Source organism: Stegostoma tigrinum, chromosome 22 (assembly GCF_030684315.1).
Source record: "Stegostoma tigrinum isolate sSteTig4 chromosome 22, sSteTig4.hap1, whole genome shotgun sequence".
NCBI lineage: Eukaryota > Metazoa > Chordata > Chondrichthyes > Orectolobiformes > Stegostomatidae > Stegostoma > Stegostoma tigrinum.
The window spans coordinates 41292516-41311675 of NC_081375.1; the positions used below are offsets into that span (position 1 = coordinate 41292516).

The window sequence follows — 19160 nt, forward strand, 5'->3', positions numbered from 1 at the left end:
TCATGGTGAGGAATCACTGAAACGAGTACATAGCGATATCAACAAGTTTCATCCCACCATCTGACGCACCATGGTCTACTCTTCAAAATCAGTCTCATTGTTGGACACATACATCTCTGTCAAAGACGGGCATCTCAGTACCTTGCTCTATCATAAGCCCATGGATAACCTCTCAATACTGCACTTCTCTAGCAACCTAAACATATTAAAACGTCCATACCCTACAGATAAGCCCTGCACATACACAGGATCTGCTCAGATGAGGAGGAACATGATGGACACCTAAAGATTTTGAAGTCGCCCTGATAAGAATGGGATTTAAAGCTCAACTCTTCGATCACCAATTCCAATGTGCCACAATGAAAAACCACAGTGACCTCCTCAGAAGACAGACACAGGATACGACTGATAGGGTACCTTTCATCATCCAGTGCTTCCCTAGAGTGGAGAGACCACACCATGTACTTCGCTGCCTTCAACATGTCATCGATGACAATGAGCATCTCACCTAGATCTCCCCCATGCCTCCATGTCTCATCTTCAAACAACTGCCAAACCTTAAACAGACCATGATTTGCAGCAAACTACCCAACCTTCAGGACAACATCGACCACAACACCACACAACCCTGCCATGGCAACCTCTGCAAGACATGTCAGATCATCAACATGGACACTACCATCACACGTGGAAACACTACCCAACACGTGCACAGCAAGTACTGATGTGACTCGGCCAATGGTTGTCTTTCTCATACGCTACAGGCAAGGTTGCCCTGAGGCATGGCATGTTGGTAAGACCATACCGACAAAAATGGATGAATGGACACCATACAACAATCGCCACACAGAATGTTCCTTCCCAGTTGGGGAACATGTCAGTGGCCAAGGACATTCAGCTTCTGATCTTGAGGTAAGCGTTCTCTAAGGCAACCTTTGATACACGACAACACAGAATCACTAAGCAGAAACTGATAGCTAAGTTCCATTCCCCATGAAGAGGGCCTCAATCGTGATCTTGAGTTCATGTAGCACTACATGTGACCCCACCACAGTTCTATATCTGTAAAATCTTCCTTACTGGCCTGTTTTGACACCATCATCTTGATAAATTGATATGATCTCTCTATACCTTAATACAGTTTAGGTTTACTTATTACTTTGGTTAGACCCTCAGCATGTGACTCTTATACCTATCATGTCATTCAAGTCAATTTGGTTTGTCTCCAGCACCGCCTTATTTTTAATTTTTTGTAGTTATCTCTCTGCTTCATTTAATTAGATTATATATTACTTTTGATCACCTGCAGAGACTAATTGACACCGCATTCACACCATTCGTATGATCTTTTAATCGCTCTGTCCTTGATCTCTCGGCCTATAAATTTTGTATCTGTGTGCCCTTCTCTCACTTCACCTGACGAAGTGGCTATGCTCCAAAAGCTTGTGATTTCATATAAACCTGTTAGACTATAACCTGGTGTCATGTGACTTCTGACTTTGTCCAGCCCAGTCCAACACTGGCACCTCCCCATCAGAGCTAAGATGAGCAGAATGAAGTGGTATTGGGGTTGGGACAGTTAACATCTCCTGCCCATGGACATTCACAGCAGTGTAGGTCCAGTTCTGACAGCCGCCTCTCAGCAGCAATGAACAGATGAAGACCTGATGTGAAATAATGGAAAGAGTTCTATTTTAAAAGTAACAATACTCACTGTTCATCACTGGTAAACCTCAGAGCAGGACGATTTATGTCTGCTCCATGGCAGAAATGTAAATTTACCGGTTCTTTACTAAACCACTTTCTTCTCTTGATAGGTGTTCACATCCCATGGTCCGACTGTCATCATGCCAACTTGGTTCTGCTCTCGAAAATGGTTTAACTACATTGGAAAGTTTGATGAAGGTGGAAAAGTGAGTACAACTGCCCACACAGAATAAAATGCATAGAAGGGACGCAGGTTCGGCTATCTATTAGTTTGAATTTATTTTAAGAAGAATATTCTTTTCACAGAATGTGGAAGTCTCGGGCTTGTTGTTACACATTCCTAATTGCTTTTGAGAAGGTGATGGAGAGTAATGTCTTTGAACCACTGTAGTCAGTGTGATGTAGGTACAGCTGCAGTGCTGTCAGGATTTTGAGTCAACGTCAATGTGGACACATCAGTACTGGCTCCAAGTTGGGCTAATGTGTAGCTCGGGGGGGGGGGATCTCACAGGAAAAAGTGGTGCCATTCCTCAGCGGCCCTTGTCCATGTAGATGGGACAAAATGTGAGTATGGGAGGTGTTACTGAAGAAGTCTTAGTAAATGACTGTAGTGTATCTTGTGGTGAGAATGAACGTTAAAAGTGATAGATGACGTGCCAATCAAGCAGGCTGCTTTGCCTTAGATGGTGTCAAGCTTCTTGAGTGTTGCTGGAGCTGCACCTATCCAGGCAAGTGGGGAGTATTGCATGACATTCTTGATCTGTATCTTGGATAGATTTTGGGGAGTCAAGAGGTGAGTCACTGGCTGCACGTAGATAGAAATAAGTAAAATGGTCCAAGTTCCTGACTGAATTGGATAAAACTTTAGTGACACTGTAATGTTAAAGGTGTTCAGTTAAATTGATTGTAATAATTCTTGGAGGCGATCAACAAAATTAAATCTGTTTTATGTCATTGACTTTAAAATTAGGACTTTCAAATGAATCAAACTAGATTTCAATGTACAGTAACATGTAGGCAGTGGAAATTTGATTTTTTGCCTCTTGGCCCACGTTGAAGTAGCTGCCTTGATTGATAGCATTGAGACTGGCTGAGGAATATCAGGTGAAAGGCAAGCCTCAGAGACTGAGCAGAATAGACCAAACCTGCACCATCCCCTTCCGTGGCGCAGGAATTAGTATGTTTGAAGATGCTTTGTGTGGGCCCCCCCACTTCTGCCCACACCGTATCAGTGGTGCTCTTATTCTCTACTGGCTGGGGGAGACAGTACTGTATGTACTTCCACATCAAACCATTTTCTCTAAGGTAATCATTAGCAGCATCAGCAGGAACTTGTGACAAACAAGGACTGAATATAAGGCAAGTGCGAGCTACTAACTCTTATGAACTGTAAGCTACATCTGTAAGAATGGTTGAGAAGGACTTTGTTCATTCCTTCTTCCATCAGGACTCAGTCTCATGTGATCTGGCATTATCATAGTGCAGTTAACCCTTTACTCTAGATTATCAGTCACACCGTGGGGGCTAACTAAACAGTGATGTGAATGGTGATCTAGAAAATAGCTGCCAGTATTTCATCAGCAGCAGCAATGCCCTGTATCTAGCTACTATCTTCAATGTAGTTACACCATCCCAACATGTTTTACAGGAGCTTAATCAGACAGGAATTGATATTGAGCCAGCGCAAGAGACATTAGGGAGGGTAACCCAATCCTTGGTCAGGTAGGTTGACTTGAGCAGTGTCTGGAAGGAAGAGTGGTTGCTGGAGAAAAATGAAGAGGTTTGGGGAAAGAATTCCAAAATGTAGGATAGATTGCTGATGACATCATAGAATAGAATAGATTCCCAACAGTGTAGAAACAGGGCATTTAGCCCATTGAGTCCACACCGCCCCCTCTGAAGAGCATCCCACGCAGTCTGACCTCTTGACCCAATCCCTGTAACCCTGCATTTCCCATGGCTAATCCATCTATCCTGCACATCCCTGGACACTACCGGCAATTTAGCATGGCCAAACCAACTAACCCGCACATCTCTGGACTGAGCATGGAAACCCCAGAGCACCCAGAGGAAATTTACACAGACATGGGGAAAATATGCAAACTCCACATAGACTGAGGCTGGAATTGAGCCCTGGTCCTTGGCGCTGTGAGGGCGGCAGTGCTAACCACTGAGCCACCGTGCCATCCAATGGTGGAGTAATAGAAATCAGAATGGATGAGAAACCAGAGTTTCATGAACTTCAGATACTCAGAAGGTTGCTAGGCTAAAGGAGCTGGAGAAGAAGGGCAGGCTTTAAATATGAGGTATTGGTGAATGGCCCAGTATAAGGGTTAAACAAGAGGGAGAAATTCTAAAGCTACATAATCTTTGTAGACTAAATTCTCCCCCATTAAAAAACTCATTCAAATTTGAAAGAAGCCAGCCTGTGCCTTATCTACAGGACCTATTTTCTGAATGTTTATGTTCAGTTAATGGTTTTACAGTATCACTGAGATTCATGAACGACGTACTTCAAAAGGCTTAAAATGCCAAGCATTAAAATAAATTTTGCTACAAAGGAATTTGATTTTAATTAGGACTGATGCTGGCTGATTGGGAGTTACTGGTTCTTTGATGTAAACAGAAAAGTGCAGTAATTGATGCACATGCAGACTACGTGCCAAGGCTGAGAATGAAGATTTACAGACCCATCTCAAAAATGTCAGGACTGCTGAGATACAACATATGCTCTGTAGGAAGAGGGAGGGAAAGCTGGCTGTGGTATATTATCATTACAGTCCATTCCTGTTATAATCAAGGCCAGTTTGACCAAACAACATCCTGGGAATGAAACCATTCCCCTTCTTCCAATGATATTATTTGATGCAGAGAGATAATCATTTCTCAACCTGTACTTTAAGTGACTCAAGGCTCAGACACACCTAGCACATAAAGTATTTGCTACACTCTGCTGGGTGGCTAACAGGTTGGTACCTCAATCACTGAGCATTAGAAAGGAATAAAGAAACCAACATTTATATTCTGGTTTTTCAGTAGCTTGATGAGGCAATTAGAACATTGGTCAATCGTCTCAAATGCAATGTGTTGTATCAGGCAGTGTCTGGGCTGAAGAACGTTTCTTGAAAATGTTATTAAATCAATGACATGCCTCAGCTTTATGGTCTCAAGTTAAGAAATGGAGGAAATATGAAGACCTTGTATACAAATCTAATATTCAAAGCTGTTGAATCCCCACATTAAGAGTTTCAAGCCTCCAAAACAGCAGTTAAGTTTTAGGTCTATTCTAGGACAGCAGATCCAAACTGGATTGCTCCTGGCAACCTCCTGTATCAAACTTTAGCAGAAGCCTAAAGAAATGTCATCAGTCTATTCTTAACCTGCGAGTGACACTTGGCACAAGGCTCCAGTTCCTCCCTCATGGCCTTGAACAAACTGTGCCTCCAAGGCCCATCCCCAGCTCTTTGACACTTCATTGTTTCTATTTCTTTAGATTCTGTCTCCACCACAGCACAGAAATGAACCAAACAAAAATCGAACAATATTCTCTGACATGTTCATTCTCTCTCTTCATTCTTTCTGCAAATATAGAGATGGACAAACACACTGTCCTCCTCAAAACACACCCTCCTGCATGGTCCAACTCAGTGTGGAACATATGCACATGGTACTCAACTTACCCATTTGTTTATGGACAGAGTATTGGCAGCAATGTGCTTCCCTCCCACTTCTGATTAGAAACTACATAAGGATTTAGATCTGGCTTCTGTCCACTTCCTACTCTACATGTTGCTTTTAAAACAATATCCACAAACATGAGAGCTTCTACATATATAGCAATGACAACTAACTGCTTGATTTCTTCATAACCGCTATCAATCCCTTTATTGCTCCTATGATATTAAAATGCTTTTCCACATCTAGCCTTAAATCAGCTGCAATTTTCTACAACTTTTTCTTCAAACAGTGGGTAGAGCAAATGACTGTTTACCACATCCAACACAAATTTAACTGAATGTGTCTGCTCCTCTGGCTATGATCTCACGTTTCTTTACCTACCATAGTGCATCCATTTATTAAAATGTTAATCAGACATCAAATTTCAGCCATTGTAAATGTGGAGTTAAATATATCAGTCACGAGGTTACCCTTTACAATACCTTGCTTCTGTAGAGACTGTGCAATTTATTGAAACACATGAAATGATGTGAAGTGTAAATATCTTTTAATAGTAGCATAAGCCTTAATTACTGTCAACAACTCTCAGCCGTTGAACATTTACTTCTACAAATGTACACTCCCGTTGCTTCAGATTTTAATTATTCTTGGAGATTGGAAACAAAACAACAAAAATGAAATGTATATTGTTATTGCTGGAATTTAGTCGAATCCAATTTAGTCAACTTTTGCTTGCCGTACCTAATTTGGTATTGAATTAAATGTTTTAATTTATGCTTTCTCTTTGGACTCTGCACCGCCCATTATCAAGCCGTTAGTGTGATTAGTGATGCAGACAAACATTTGCTTTCCCTGTTTAGATTCCCTACAGTGTGAAAACGGGCCCTTTGGCCCAAAAAGGCCACACCGCCCCTTGCAGCATCCCACCCAGACCCATCCCCCTATAGCCCACACACCCCTGAACACTATGGGCAATTTAGCATGGCCAGTCCACCTAGCCTGCACATCTTTGGGCTGTGGGAGGAAACCAGAGCACCTGGAGGAAACCCACGCAGACACGGGGAGAATATGCAAACTCCACACAGACAGTCGCCCCGGGCTGGAATCGAACTCGGGTCCCTGGCACTGTGAGGCTGCAGTGCTAACCACTGAGCTACCGTGCCACCCCTAAATAGTGCCTTTGTTCACAAATAGTTGGCAAGCAGGAACATCCAGTGCAAAACCTCATAGAATATCTACAGACGATTGCAACTATAATGGCTATTAACGTTCGTTCACTATCAACCACAAAGTCCAGCCTTTTGGATAGCCCTTCAAATCAACTGTATTAGCATGATGCAAGAAATGATGCATTTCATGCTCTGGTTATTGGCTTTTACATTTCTAATCTCAACAGTTCCAAAATAAGCCATTCGAAATTGTGATATCCATTCAGGGCAATTTTGATACTCAGACATCTACACATTTAAAAATGTCATGCCTTTACTAAGAAACCCGTGTGGTAGTGTTGAAACGTCAATTCAAAGATCATAATGCAACATTGTATAATACAACGAAGTATGAAGCAGATGTTTGAGCATTACCGTTAAAAGTCTAAGATTTTGTATGGCTTGCAGGTTCAAGGTTCTCATGATGGAAATTCTTACCAATCTATTTCTCTAGGGTGTCCCTGAAGATCTATTGTTCTTTTACGAAAGTCTTCGAAAGGGAGGGAGTGTATTTCGAGTGGATCACTGTCTGCTTCTCTATCGCTATCACCTGGAGGCTGCAACTCATGCTGTGTTAGAGTAAGGCTTCCTCCTCTTTTGGAATCATTTCATGCACAAACTTCATGTCTTTGTAGAGTCGGTGCAGTGTACTTTATCAATGCAAAAGTGTAGAACGACTAAAAAAACCCAAAAGAACTGTGGATGCTGTAAATCAGGAACAAAAACAGATTTGCTGGAAAAGCTCAGAAGGTCTGGCAGCATCTGTGAAGAAAAAAACAAAGTTAACATTTCAGGCCCGGTAACCCTTCCTCAGAACTGTAGAACTTCTAATGGTTACCTTATAAAGAAATACAGATTGGGCCTGTATTCTTTGGGATTTGGTGGGATGGGAAGTGATCTTATTGAATCATGGTGCAATCCTGAGGGGAATTCACAAAGTGGATGCTGAAAGGAGGTTTCCCTTGTGGGAGAGACGAGAACGAGGAGTCAAAGCTCAGAAGTAAGGGCTTTCACATTTAAGACGGAGATGAGAATTCCTGTTCTCTGGGCGAGTTGTGTGTCTGGGGAAGTCTCTTTCCAGAGAGCGACAAATGCAGGGTTGAATCATAGAATCATGGAAATCCTGCAGTGTGGAAACAGGCCCTTCAGCCTAACAAGTCCATGCCGATCCATCCCACTGTAGGCCACCTAAGCTCTGCACCCCTGAACGCTATGGGCAATTTAGCATGGCCAATCCACCTAGCCTGAACATCTTTTGGGCTGTGGGAGGAAACCGAAGCACCCGGAGGAAACCCACGCAGACACGGGGAGAATGTGCAAACTCCACACAGACAGTTACCTGAGGCTGGAATTGAACTCAGGTCCCTGGTGCTGTGAGGCTGCAGTGCTAACCATATTGTGTGGACAAATGTAGAAAGATTCTTGATTAATAAGGTAGTCAGGGGCAAGCACAATTGCGGAATCAAGACCAATCAGATCCGCATGATTTGACTGAATGGCAAAGCAGTTTGATGGACCAGTGATGGACCTAATTCATGTGTCCAGATGTGTTTCTGTCAGTTTGTACATATGTATGCATGCCATGGACTCATAGAGATGTATAGCACAGAGAAAGGCCCGTCAGTCCATTGAATGTACACTTATCAAATACAAGCACCTAACGATTCCAATCCCATTTTCCAGTACTTTGCCAATACCCTTGTATACCTTGGCATTGCAGGTATATATCAAAATACTTCTGAAATGTTTATGAGGGTTTCTGCCTCTACCACTGATAGAGGTAGTAATTTCCAGAGTCCCACAACCCTATGGGTAATAAAGCTTCACCTCACAACCCACTAAACCTCCTGGGCCCAGTAACCTTAAATCTGTGACCTTTGGTCATTCATCCCATCACCAAAGGGAGAAGTTTCTTCCTGTCTGCCCCGACTATGTCCGTCATAATTTTTTACATCTCAATCATGTTCCTCTTCTCCCCCCACTCCAAGTGTTTGAATGTTAAGGCAACTAATAACTCCATGAAAATATCAAGGATTTACAAAAATAGCATTAAATTTAAATCTACACCTCATTGCTTGATTGCCGTGCCTAGACTGTGGAGTCCCTTTTGATTCTCCTGAGTAAGGCATGTGGTAATGACAGGCTTAAAAGTTGAATTCTAAACTTCACCTTCAGGGAAAGCCAGTGGCAGCAACGCCATGGGAAAGATGCTAGTATAGGCATCTCAGTACAGATGTCAGAAATCTCAGAACCCATCCTGTTATGACGTCACGCAGCCCACTTGGCTGATCCGGTACTGACACACCAAATTTCAGACCACGCACATCCATTGAATGAACTTACTTGTCACTCACCAAAGATCAAATGCTCAGCTGCTAGAGTGGTGCATTATGCAATTATGCAACCCATAGGGTTGTGGGACTCTGGAAATTACTACCTCTAACAGTGGTAGAGGCAGAAACCCTCATAAACATTTTAAAAATATTTCGATGTATACCTGCAAAAGTTCAGGTGTCTAATCTTCAGCTACGATCATTTAGAATATTGCCTGCTATTTCAAATGCTATCAAAGTATTCTGTTTTATCTTTGGGGGTGTTTATTTGAGTTCCTGATTTCAATTCTCAGGAAGCCGAAGGATTTGCTGGCGTCACCTCTACAAAGGGCGCAACAGGTACAGAGGTTTGTGTGGCACTGCCTCTGACACAGCTCAACAGAGAGACGGTGCAGAGGTTATAGAGAAGGGAGGCTGTGCAGGATACTCTGTGCTAATTTGCAGCTCGGCTCCACGATGCTTCTTGATAGTGACGGGAGGCTGCCTGAGGGGCCAGATAATACACCGAGCAACTGGGTGCACATGTCCATCAGCTTTTGCCTGTATACCTGCCTCGGGAGCTCCTTAGATGAGGTCTCCTGTCAGAGATCTCATCTGTGACCATTCTTTACCAATGGCATGACTCTAGCTCTGCAATGCCATGTAGCTCATCACATCCTGATCCCAATTTGGTACTAGCCTTTGATGTATGTGCATTGCTCGTGTCGAAGTAAGTGACTCATTTCTCTTCTTCAGTTGCTGAGCTGTTGCTCTGTTTCCTCTTCCTGCCTGTGCTGGGGCAGGGAATGCAACAGATTGTGAGTGTCTGAAAGCAGGAAAGAAAAATGGGAAGATTGTTGTGTGGGAGGCAGTAATACATGTTGCATTCTAGAAAGCCAGCTGGTGAAGGATAGAACTGGAGCCAATGTTTACACACTGTTATAAGCATCTATTTCCAATATAAGCATATACTTCCTAATTCAACAACCCATATATTCAGTCTTTATTTGCAGATCCACATGTAAATCCCAGTTAATACACACGACTTGCAGATACTTGAACACGATTATATCAATAGTCAGTCGGTAGTGCAGAGCTTAATATTGCTGAAAAGAAGAGATTTCATTGAAGCTTTTCATCTTGCCAACATCATCATGACAAATGGAAAAATACCCGATTATATCCTGATGAGTGGAAGATGAAACACTCCAGTAACTTGTTTGTCTCTCCAACAATTGATATACAGTTAACAGTGGCATGAAATGCAGCAGGTGAGAGCTGTCTCACAGATGAGCCATGCAACAGCCTGATATTGTCATACTCACGAAACCATACCGTCTAGGCAACGTCCCAGATACCACCATCACCAGTCTTGGATATGCCCTGACCCAAAGGCAGGACAGACCCAGCAGAGGTCACACCACAGTGGTAAAAAGTCAGAAGGGAGTTGCTCCGGAAGCCCTCAATATTGACTCTGGACCCCATGAAGACTCATGGCATCAGGTTAAACATGGGCAAGGAAGCCTCCTGCTTATTACCATGTACTGCTCCCCCTCAGCTGATGAATCTGTACCCCTCCATGCTGAAGAACACTTAAGGAAGCACTGAAGATGGCAAGAGCACAATATGTACTCTGGGGAAATTTCAATGTACACCATCACGAGTGGCTCGGCAGCAGTGCTACCGATCAGGGCTCCTAAAGGACACCACTGCTAGCCTGAATATCCAGCAGGTGGTGAGGAACAAGAGGCAAAAGCATATACTACCTCACATTACCAATCTGCCAGCTGCAGATGCATCCGTCCGTGACAGTATTGGTAAGAGTGACCATTGCACAGCCCTTGTGGAGACAAAGCCCCGCTTTCACATTGAGAACAACCTCCATCGTGTTGTGTGGCACTACCACCCTGCTAAATGGGACAGACTTCGCACAGATCTAGCAACTCAAAACTGGGCATCCATGAGACGCTGTGGACCATCAACAGCAGCAGAATTGTACTCCAGCACAATCTGTAACCTCATGGCCTGGCATATCTCCCACTCAACCATTACCAGGATCAACACTGTTCAACGGAGAGTGCAGGAGGGCATGCCAGGAGCAGCACCAGACATAGCTGAAGATGGGGTGTCAACCTGGTGAAGCCGTAAAACAGGACTACTTGCACACCATACAACATAAGCAGCAAGTTGATAGATAGAGCTAAGTGATTCCACAATCAACAGATCAGATCTAAACTCTGCAGTCCTGTCACATCCAGTTATGAATGGTGGTGGACAATTGAACAACTCACCGGAGGACAAGGCTGCACAAATATTCCCATCCTCAATGACGGAAGATTCCAGAAATGATAAGCATGAAAGCATTTGCATCAACCTTCAGCATGAAGTTTCGAGTGGATGATCCATCTCAGCCTCCTCCAGTGGTCCAGCATTACAGATACCAGTCTTCAGCCAATTCGATTCACTCCATGTGATATGAAGAAACAGTTGGACACATTGGATACTGCAAAGAGTACAGACCCTAACAATATTCCAGAAATAGTACGGAAGATCTGTGCTCCAGAACTTGCCGCACCCCTAGACAAGCTGCTCCAGTACAGTTACAATACAATGTGGAAAAGGGTCCAAGTATATCCTGTATGTTGGAAAACAGGACAAATCCACCCCAGCTAATTACTGCCCCATCAGGCGACTCTCAAACATCAGTAAAATGATGGAAGGTGTCATCCACAGTCCTATCGCTCAGTACCTGCTCAGTGTCTCCCAGTTTGGGTTCTGCCAGGGCCACTCAGCTCCTGACTTCATTACAGCCTCGGTTCAAACATGGACAAAAGAGCTGAATTCCTGAGGTGAGGTGAGAGTGACAGCCCTTGATATCAAGGCTGCATTTGATTAGGTGTGGCATCAAGGAGCCCTAGCAAAACTGGAATCAATGGGTTTCAAGTGTAAATGCTGCACTGGTTGGAGTCTTACCGAACACATAAGAAGATGGTCATGGTTGTGGGAGGTCAACCATCTCAGCTCCAGGACATCGCTGCAGGAGTTCCTTAGGGTAGTGCGCTTGGCCTGACTATCTTCAGCTGCTTCATCAATGACCTTCCCTCCATCATAAGGTCAGAGGTAGGAATGTTTGCCAATGATTGCACAATGTTCAGCACCATTCACGACTCCTCAGATACTGAAGCAGTCCAATTTCAAATGCAGGCTTCGGCTGACAAGTGGCAAGTGACATCTGCGCCAAACAAATGCCAGGCTATGACCATCACCAATAAGACACAATCTAATCACTGCCCCTTGACATTCAATGGTGTTACCGTCACTGAATCCCCCACTATCAACATTCTGGGTGTTATTATTGATCAGAAACTCAACTGCACTCACCATCTAAACACAGAGGCTACAAAAGCAGGCCGGAGGCTTGGAATATTGCGTCGAGTAATTCACCTCCTGACTCCTCAAAGCCTGTCCACCATCTACAAGGCACAAGCCAGGAGTGTGATGGAATACTCCCCACTCACCTTGGTGAGTGCAGCCTCAACAACACTCAAGAAACTTGACACCATCCAGGACAAAGTAGCCCATTTGAGATAATGGGAACTGCAGATGCTGGAGAATTCCAAGATAATAAAATGTGAGGCTGGATGAACACAGCAGGCCAAGCAGCATCTCAGGAGCACAAAAGCTGACGTTTCAGGCCTAGACCCTTCATCAGAGAGGGGGATGGGGTGAGGGAACTGGAATAAATAGGGAGAGAGGGGGAGGCGGACCGAAGATGAAGAGTAAAGAAGATAGGTGGAGAGAGTATAAGTGGGGAGGTAGGAAGGGGATAGGTCAGTCCAGGGAAGACGGACAGGTAAAGGAGGTGGGATGAGGTTAGTAGGTAGATGGGGGTGCGGCTTGGGGTGGGAGGAAGGGATGGGTGAGAGGAAGAACCGGTTAGGGAGGCAGAGACAGGTTGGACTGGTTTTGGGATGCAGTGGGTGGGGGGGAAGAGCTGGGCTGGTTGTGTGGTGCAGTGGGGGGAGGGGACGAACTGGGCTGGTTTAGGGATGCATTTGGGGAAGGGGAGATTTTGAAACTAGTGAAGTCCACATTGATACCATTGGGCTGCAGGGTTCCCAGGCGGAATATGAGTTGCTGTTCCTGCAACCTTCAGGTGGCATCATTGTGGCACTGCAGGAGGCCCATGATGGACATGTCATCTAAAGGATGGGAGGGGGAGTGGAAATGATTTGCGACTGGGAGGTAGCAAAGTAGCCTATTTGATTGGCACCACACCCACAAGCATTCACTCCCTCTACCGCCGATGCTCAGTAGCAGCAGTGTGTACTATCTACAAGATGCACTACAGAAATTCACCAAAGATCTTCAGACAGCACCTTCCAAATCCAGAACCGCTTCCATCTAGAAGGACAAGGGCAGCAGATATTTGAAAACGCCACCACCTTCAAGTTCCCCTCCAAGCCACTTACCATCCTGACTTGGAAATACATTACCGTTCCTTCACTGTCACTGGGTCAAAATCGTGGAATTCCCTCCCTGATGACATTGTGGGTCAATCTACAGCAGGTGGACTGCAGTATTTCAAGAAGGCAGCTCCTTCTCAAGGGCAAATAGGGATGACCAAGGAATACTGGTCAGGCAGTGATGCCCACATCCCACAAAAATGAATAGGAAAATGAAGGTCCATATTCACACCATTTGCAGCATGTGTTTGACATCAGATGGCAGGATCAGTGTGAGGTGGCAGTTGAGAAGGGGCAGGATTTAGGAACATGTTATCATCCTCAATGTACTGAGGGATGCTGGCTCAGCTCGAGCAAAAGGGACATACCCCTGCTGGGGTGAAACATTTCCTGCACGAGACTGAGGATGGCTGTGTCTTTGGTTCCCAGCTGGGTCTGCTGTGCTCTCTTCTATAGTGTGCCATTAGTTTTCCTTCATGTAATAGAAGAGATTAGCAATAAATTGGGTGCATTGCCTCCCTTAGATGAATAGCTGGAGGCAACATTCCCTTTAATTTGCACCATTCTGACGTGCTGTGCCTGACAGTTATCATGCCACCACGGATAGCAACGAGGACCAGTTCTGGTAGTTGCTTCAGCACACTCAGGGGTTAATGCAAAAGAGAAAGCATTAAAGGGAATGCTGTCTGAAGGTTGGTGAAGTCAGTGAGCGGTGTTGGAGATTGGCAGCACAGGGAGATGGGTGAGGATGAGGTGTACAGTCTTTGGATGTTACGTGTGAGCTCTGAGTGCCAGGGGCTGGTACTGGATGATGGTTGCTGACTTGGTACATTGAGCAGCATGGGAGGTTCGTGGTGCAGTGGGTAGGAGATGGCAATGTTTATTAACCCATACAGGGTCTTTCAACTTCTTCTGCTTTTGCTGCCAGGCCGTTGAGCTCCAGAGACCAGGAAGTGACCTCCCTCCCCACCAGCTCTCAATCCCTTCTAGGAGCTGCATTATAAGCACCCATTGGCTTCCAGAGAAACAATGGGTCTTTTCTCATTTTACCTCCACCATTCAGGCGTCCAAGATCCTGGAGCACACTCCCTGCCATAGCGTTCTATTTTCCTTGTTCAGAATTGTACAATAGTATTCCTCAGCTACCTCTTGTTATTCAGTCAGGCTTTCTTTGTAAGAGCTGGAGGCTGTCTGCACATTGCTATTAGCACACACTGCCTGGTTCCCGCAGAGAGAACAGCAGCACAGCAGACACTCAGACCTATGTTACAATCAGGTAAATATAGTGACAACATCAAATATGTGTGCTACTCACCTTCACCAGAACTGGCACAGGCTGGGAACTGGCACAGGCTAGTGGCAGTGCATGGTACCAAAACACAGCACAGCACAAGCTTAAATCAAATGTTTTTCAGAATTCCTCCAGTTAAACCTATCATGTATAACGGTAACATCAAAGCACCCAATTTATTCTAACAGTGACGATTCACAGAATTCTTTCATGACTAATTAAGATATCTTTGCTAATTCAAGGGATGCACTGGGGATTTCCCTGTTCTTCCTCTACATAGACAAGTTACAGCAAAGCTTTATTATTCTTGCTTCAATATTCTCTGACAGCATGTGATGTATCTTCTGGTGACTAACGTGAATCTCTTGAGCAACTCAATCTTCATTTGGCTAACACAACAATTTGACAATCTATATTTATACTAGGTGGCTTCAAGAAACAAGTATTGAGATTTGTGAAATTAAGTATCATTCAAGTGGAGCTGCTTTCTAAGCTTTAAATAACCATTCAGGAGTGAAGATAGCTCCCTTTGAATGATCAAGTTTTGTTGGAATGAGAATGTAAAAGAGAAAAGAATATGCAAGACCTGGACTGTGAAGAGTCGAAACAGCAGCCAGTGTGAAAAGTGCCTAAGTTTCCATAAGTCTGGTTGGAGAGCATCTACATTAAAAACTCAGCTATATGCAATTGTAAGACATTAAAAGTTGCTGGTAAGACCTGCTGTGAGTGGATCTGAGCTTCATAAAAGATACCGATCAGCTCTACAAGTTGCCAATTTGCACATTAGAAGTAATGGTAGCATGTTGCATGTTAAAATGCGCCACCAAAACTGTGTACAATACACATGTAGTGCTGTGGCTCAGTTTTAACACACCTCTGTAATTATGTTGCACCCAAGGGAAAAAGTTTCTTGTTACCACAGTAGGAAGTTACCGAAACAAGGGAAAGAAATTCTTAGTCCAAATCTTCTGATGTGGGAAAAGACTTCTGATTCAACATTACAAAATCTTATTTTTAAGGACGCTTTTGAATATGGGACTAAGATGTCATAGTGGCTGGGGAGCTTTGATAGGAGTTCCAGAATGTGACAGAAAATAGAGAGAAAGAATAAATGGCTCACGCTGAGCCTGGCAGTGCCACAAGGAGCAGTGCTTCAGTGCGACCAGTCATGGATAAATGTTGTTGATGATTTGTATCTGGGGACCAAACAGATATTTGCTGATGATGCAAATGTGGGTGGGAATGTGACTTAAGAGGAGGATTTACATTGAGAGAGTGGGCAAAAGCATGGGAGATAGAATATCGCATAGAGAAAGATGAAGTTATCCATCTGGTAGGAAAAATGGAAATGCAGATTAATCTTTAAATGAGATAACAAGGTGTAAAGCTGGATGAACACAACAGGCCAAGCAGCATCAGAGGAGCAGGAAGGCTGATGCTGCTTGGCCTGCTGTGTTCATCCAGCTCTACACCTTGTTACCTCAGATTCTCCAGCATCTGCAGTTCCTACTGTCTCTGAAATAATCTTTAAATGAGCCCTGCTGCCTCACAGCACCAGGGACCAGGGTTCAATTCCACTCTCGGTTAACTGTCTGTGTGGAGTTTGCACATTTTCCCCGTGTCTGCGTGGGCTTCCTCCAGGTGCTCCAGTTTCCTCCCACAGTCCAAAAATGTGCAGGCTAGGTGGATTGGCCATGCTAAATTTCCCATAGTGTTCGGGGATGTGTAGATTCGGTGGGTTGTAAGGGAATGGGTTTTTCTGGGATCCCCTGAGGGTCAGTTTGGACTTGTTAGGCCAAAGGACCTGTTTCCACACTGTAGGGATTCTGTGATGGGAGGCTGGCAAATGTTCATTGACAAAGGAAACTAGATGTCCTTGTTCAAGGGTAACTGAAATCTGACATGCAGGTGAAGCAAGCATTTAGAAAGGCAAATAGTATGCCTTTATCACAGGAGGATTTGAGTACAGGAGTAAAAATATCTTGCCGCAATTGTTTAAAGTCTTGGTGAAATCAGGCCTGGAGTGATATGTGCAGTTTTGGTCTCTATTCCCAGGGAAGTTTATACTTTCCATAGAGGGATAGCATTGAAAATCGTCAGACTCATACCTGGTGTGGAAGGATAGTTGTGAGAAGAGATTGAGGAGATTGGGCAAGTGACATCTCGATATTAAAAGGAGGCCAGGTGATCTTACAAAGCGTACAAAATCCTGATATGGCCCAACAACAGAGATACAGGAAGGATATCTTATCTTTGGTGTCTAGAACCATGGGATACCGTCTCAGAATAAGCAGTGAGCCATTTAGTACTGAGATAAGGAAGAATTCTTCACCTGGTGGGTGATGAATATTTTGAATTCTATGCCCCAGAGGGTTGTGGAGGTAATGTCATTATCTTCCAACCAGCAGCCATGCCCAGAAAACATGAAGAGAGACCATAAATTATTTTACAGGTTATACCTTCCTGTTGACGTTGTAAACTGAATTTTACAGGATTAAAACACAAACACTATAGATCACATGATGCAAATAAATTGCAAAGATTACAGTCAACAGTTTCTAGGAACTGAGAACTCAGACAACATGTTCATGGAACAGCACAGTCTCACGTTCTGCCTTCACATTGGGAATAGCTATCGTGTTGTGTGGCACTATCACCCTGCTTAATGGGACAGACTTCACACAGATCTAGCAACTCAAAACTGGGCATCCATGAGGCGCTGCGGGCCATCAACAGCCACAGAATTGTACTCCAGCACAATCTGTAACCTCATGGCACGGCATATCCCCCACTCAACCATTACCATCAAACCAGGGAATCAATGAAGAGTGCAGGATGGCATGCCAGGGGCAGCACCAGGCTTAATCGAAGATGAGGTATCAACCTGGTGAAGCCACCAAACAAAATTACTTGTTTGCCAAACAGTGAAATCAGCAAGTGATAGACAGAGCTAAGTGATCCCACAACCAACGGATCAGATCCAAGCTCTGCAGTCCTTCCACATCTGGTCATGAATGATGGTGGACAAATAAACAACTCACTGGAGGAGGAGGCTCCACAAATATCCCCATCCGCAATGATGGAAGAGACCAGCACATCAGTGCAAAAGATAAGGCTGAAGCATTTGCAGCAATCTTTAGCCAGCAGTGGATGATCCATCTCGGCCTCCTCCAGTTGTCCCCAGCATTACAGATACTAGTCGTCAGTCAATTCGATTCACTCCACATGAAATCAAGAAACAGTGCAAAGGCTACCGGCCCTGACAACATTCCAGCAATAGAACTGAAGACTTGTGCTCCAGAACTCGCTGTGCCCCTAGCCAAGCTGTTCCAATACTGTTACAACACTGGTATCTACCTGGCAATTTGGAAAATTGCCCAACTATGTCCTGTTCACAAAAAGTGGGACAAATCCAACCCGGCCAGTTACTGCCCCATCAGTCTCCTCTCGATCATCAGTAAAGTGATGGAAGGTGCCATCAACAGTGTTATCAAGCAGCACGTGCTCAGCAATAACCTGCTCAGTGACGCCCAGTTTGGGTTCTGCCGGGCTACTCAGCTCCTGACCTCATTACAGCCTCGGTTCAAACATGGACAAAAGAGCTGACAGCAAGGCTGCTTTCCACTGAGTGTGTCATCAAGGAGCCCTGGCAAAACTGGAATCCATGGATATTGGGGGCAAACGTTCTGGTGGTTAGAGTCATACCTGACACATTGGAAGATGGTTGTGTTGTTGGAGGTCAATCATCTCTGCTCCAGGACATCTCTGCAGGAGTTCCTCAGGGTAGTGCCTTAGGCCCAACCATCTTCAGCTGCTTCATCAATGACATTCCCTCCATCATAAGGTCAGTAGTGGGGATGTTCACCAATGATTGCACAAAGTTCGGTACCATTCTCGACTTCTCAGATACTGAAGCAGTCCATGTTCAAATGCAACAAGATCTGGACAGTAAGCAGACTTGGGCTGACAAGCAGCAAGTGACATTCATGCCACACAAATACCAGGCTGTGAACGTCCACCAGTAAGAGACAATCTAACCACCACCCCTTGATTTTCAATGGCGTTACTGTCACTGAAACCCCTACAATCAACATTCTGGAAGTTAGCTTTGACCAGAAACTCATCTAGACTCACCACATAAACGCAGTGGCTATAACAGCAGGTCTGATGTGAGGAATTCCGCAGTGAGAACTCACCTCCTGACTCCCCAAAGCCTGTCCACCATCTACAAGGTACAAGTCAGGAATGTGATACAGTACTCCCCACCTGCCTGGATGGGTGCAGCTCCAATAATACTCAAGAAACTTCACACCATTCAGGACACAGTAGCCCGCTTGATTGGCACCACATACACAAGCATCCACTATCTCCCCCTTGGCGCTCAGTTGCATCAGTGTGTACTATCTACAAGATACACTGCCCGAAATTCACCAAAGACCCTCAGACAGCACCTTCCAAACCCACAACTACTTCCATCTAGAAGTAGGAGATTCTGGGT

General features: G+C 44.5%; 1 protein-coding gene across 1 annotated transcript in view; it reads left to right on the forward strand.

Annotated features, from left to right (window-relative positions):
* The window catches only part of b3gntl1 (UDP-GlcNAc:betaGal beta-1,3-N-acetylglucosaminyltransferase-like 1), a 331506-nt gene that overhangs the window by 201759 nt on the left and 110587 nt on the right, over positions 1-19160 (forward strand). Inside the window, exons 7-8 of the mRNA XM_059653792.1 lie at positions 1818-1913; positions 7048-7172. Coding sequence (XP_059509775.1) covers positions 1818-1913; positions 7048-7172 — 221 coding nt within the window. The remainder of the gene's footprint in view (positions 1-1817; positions 1914-7047; positions 7173-19160) is intronic.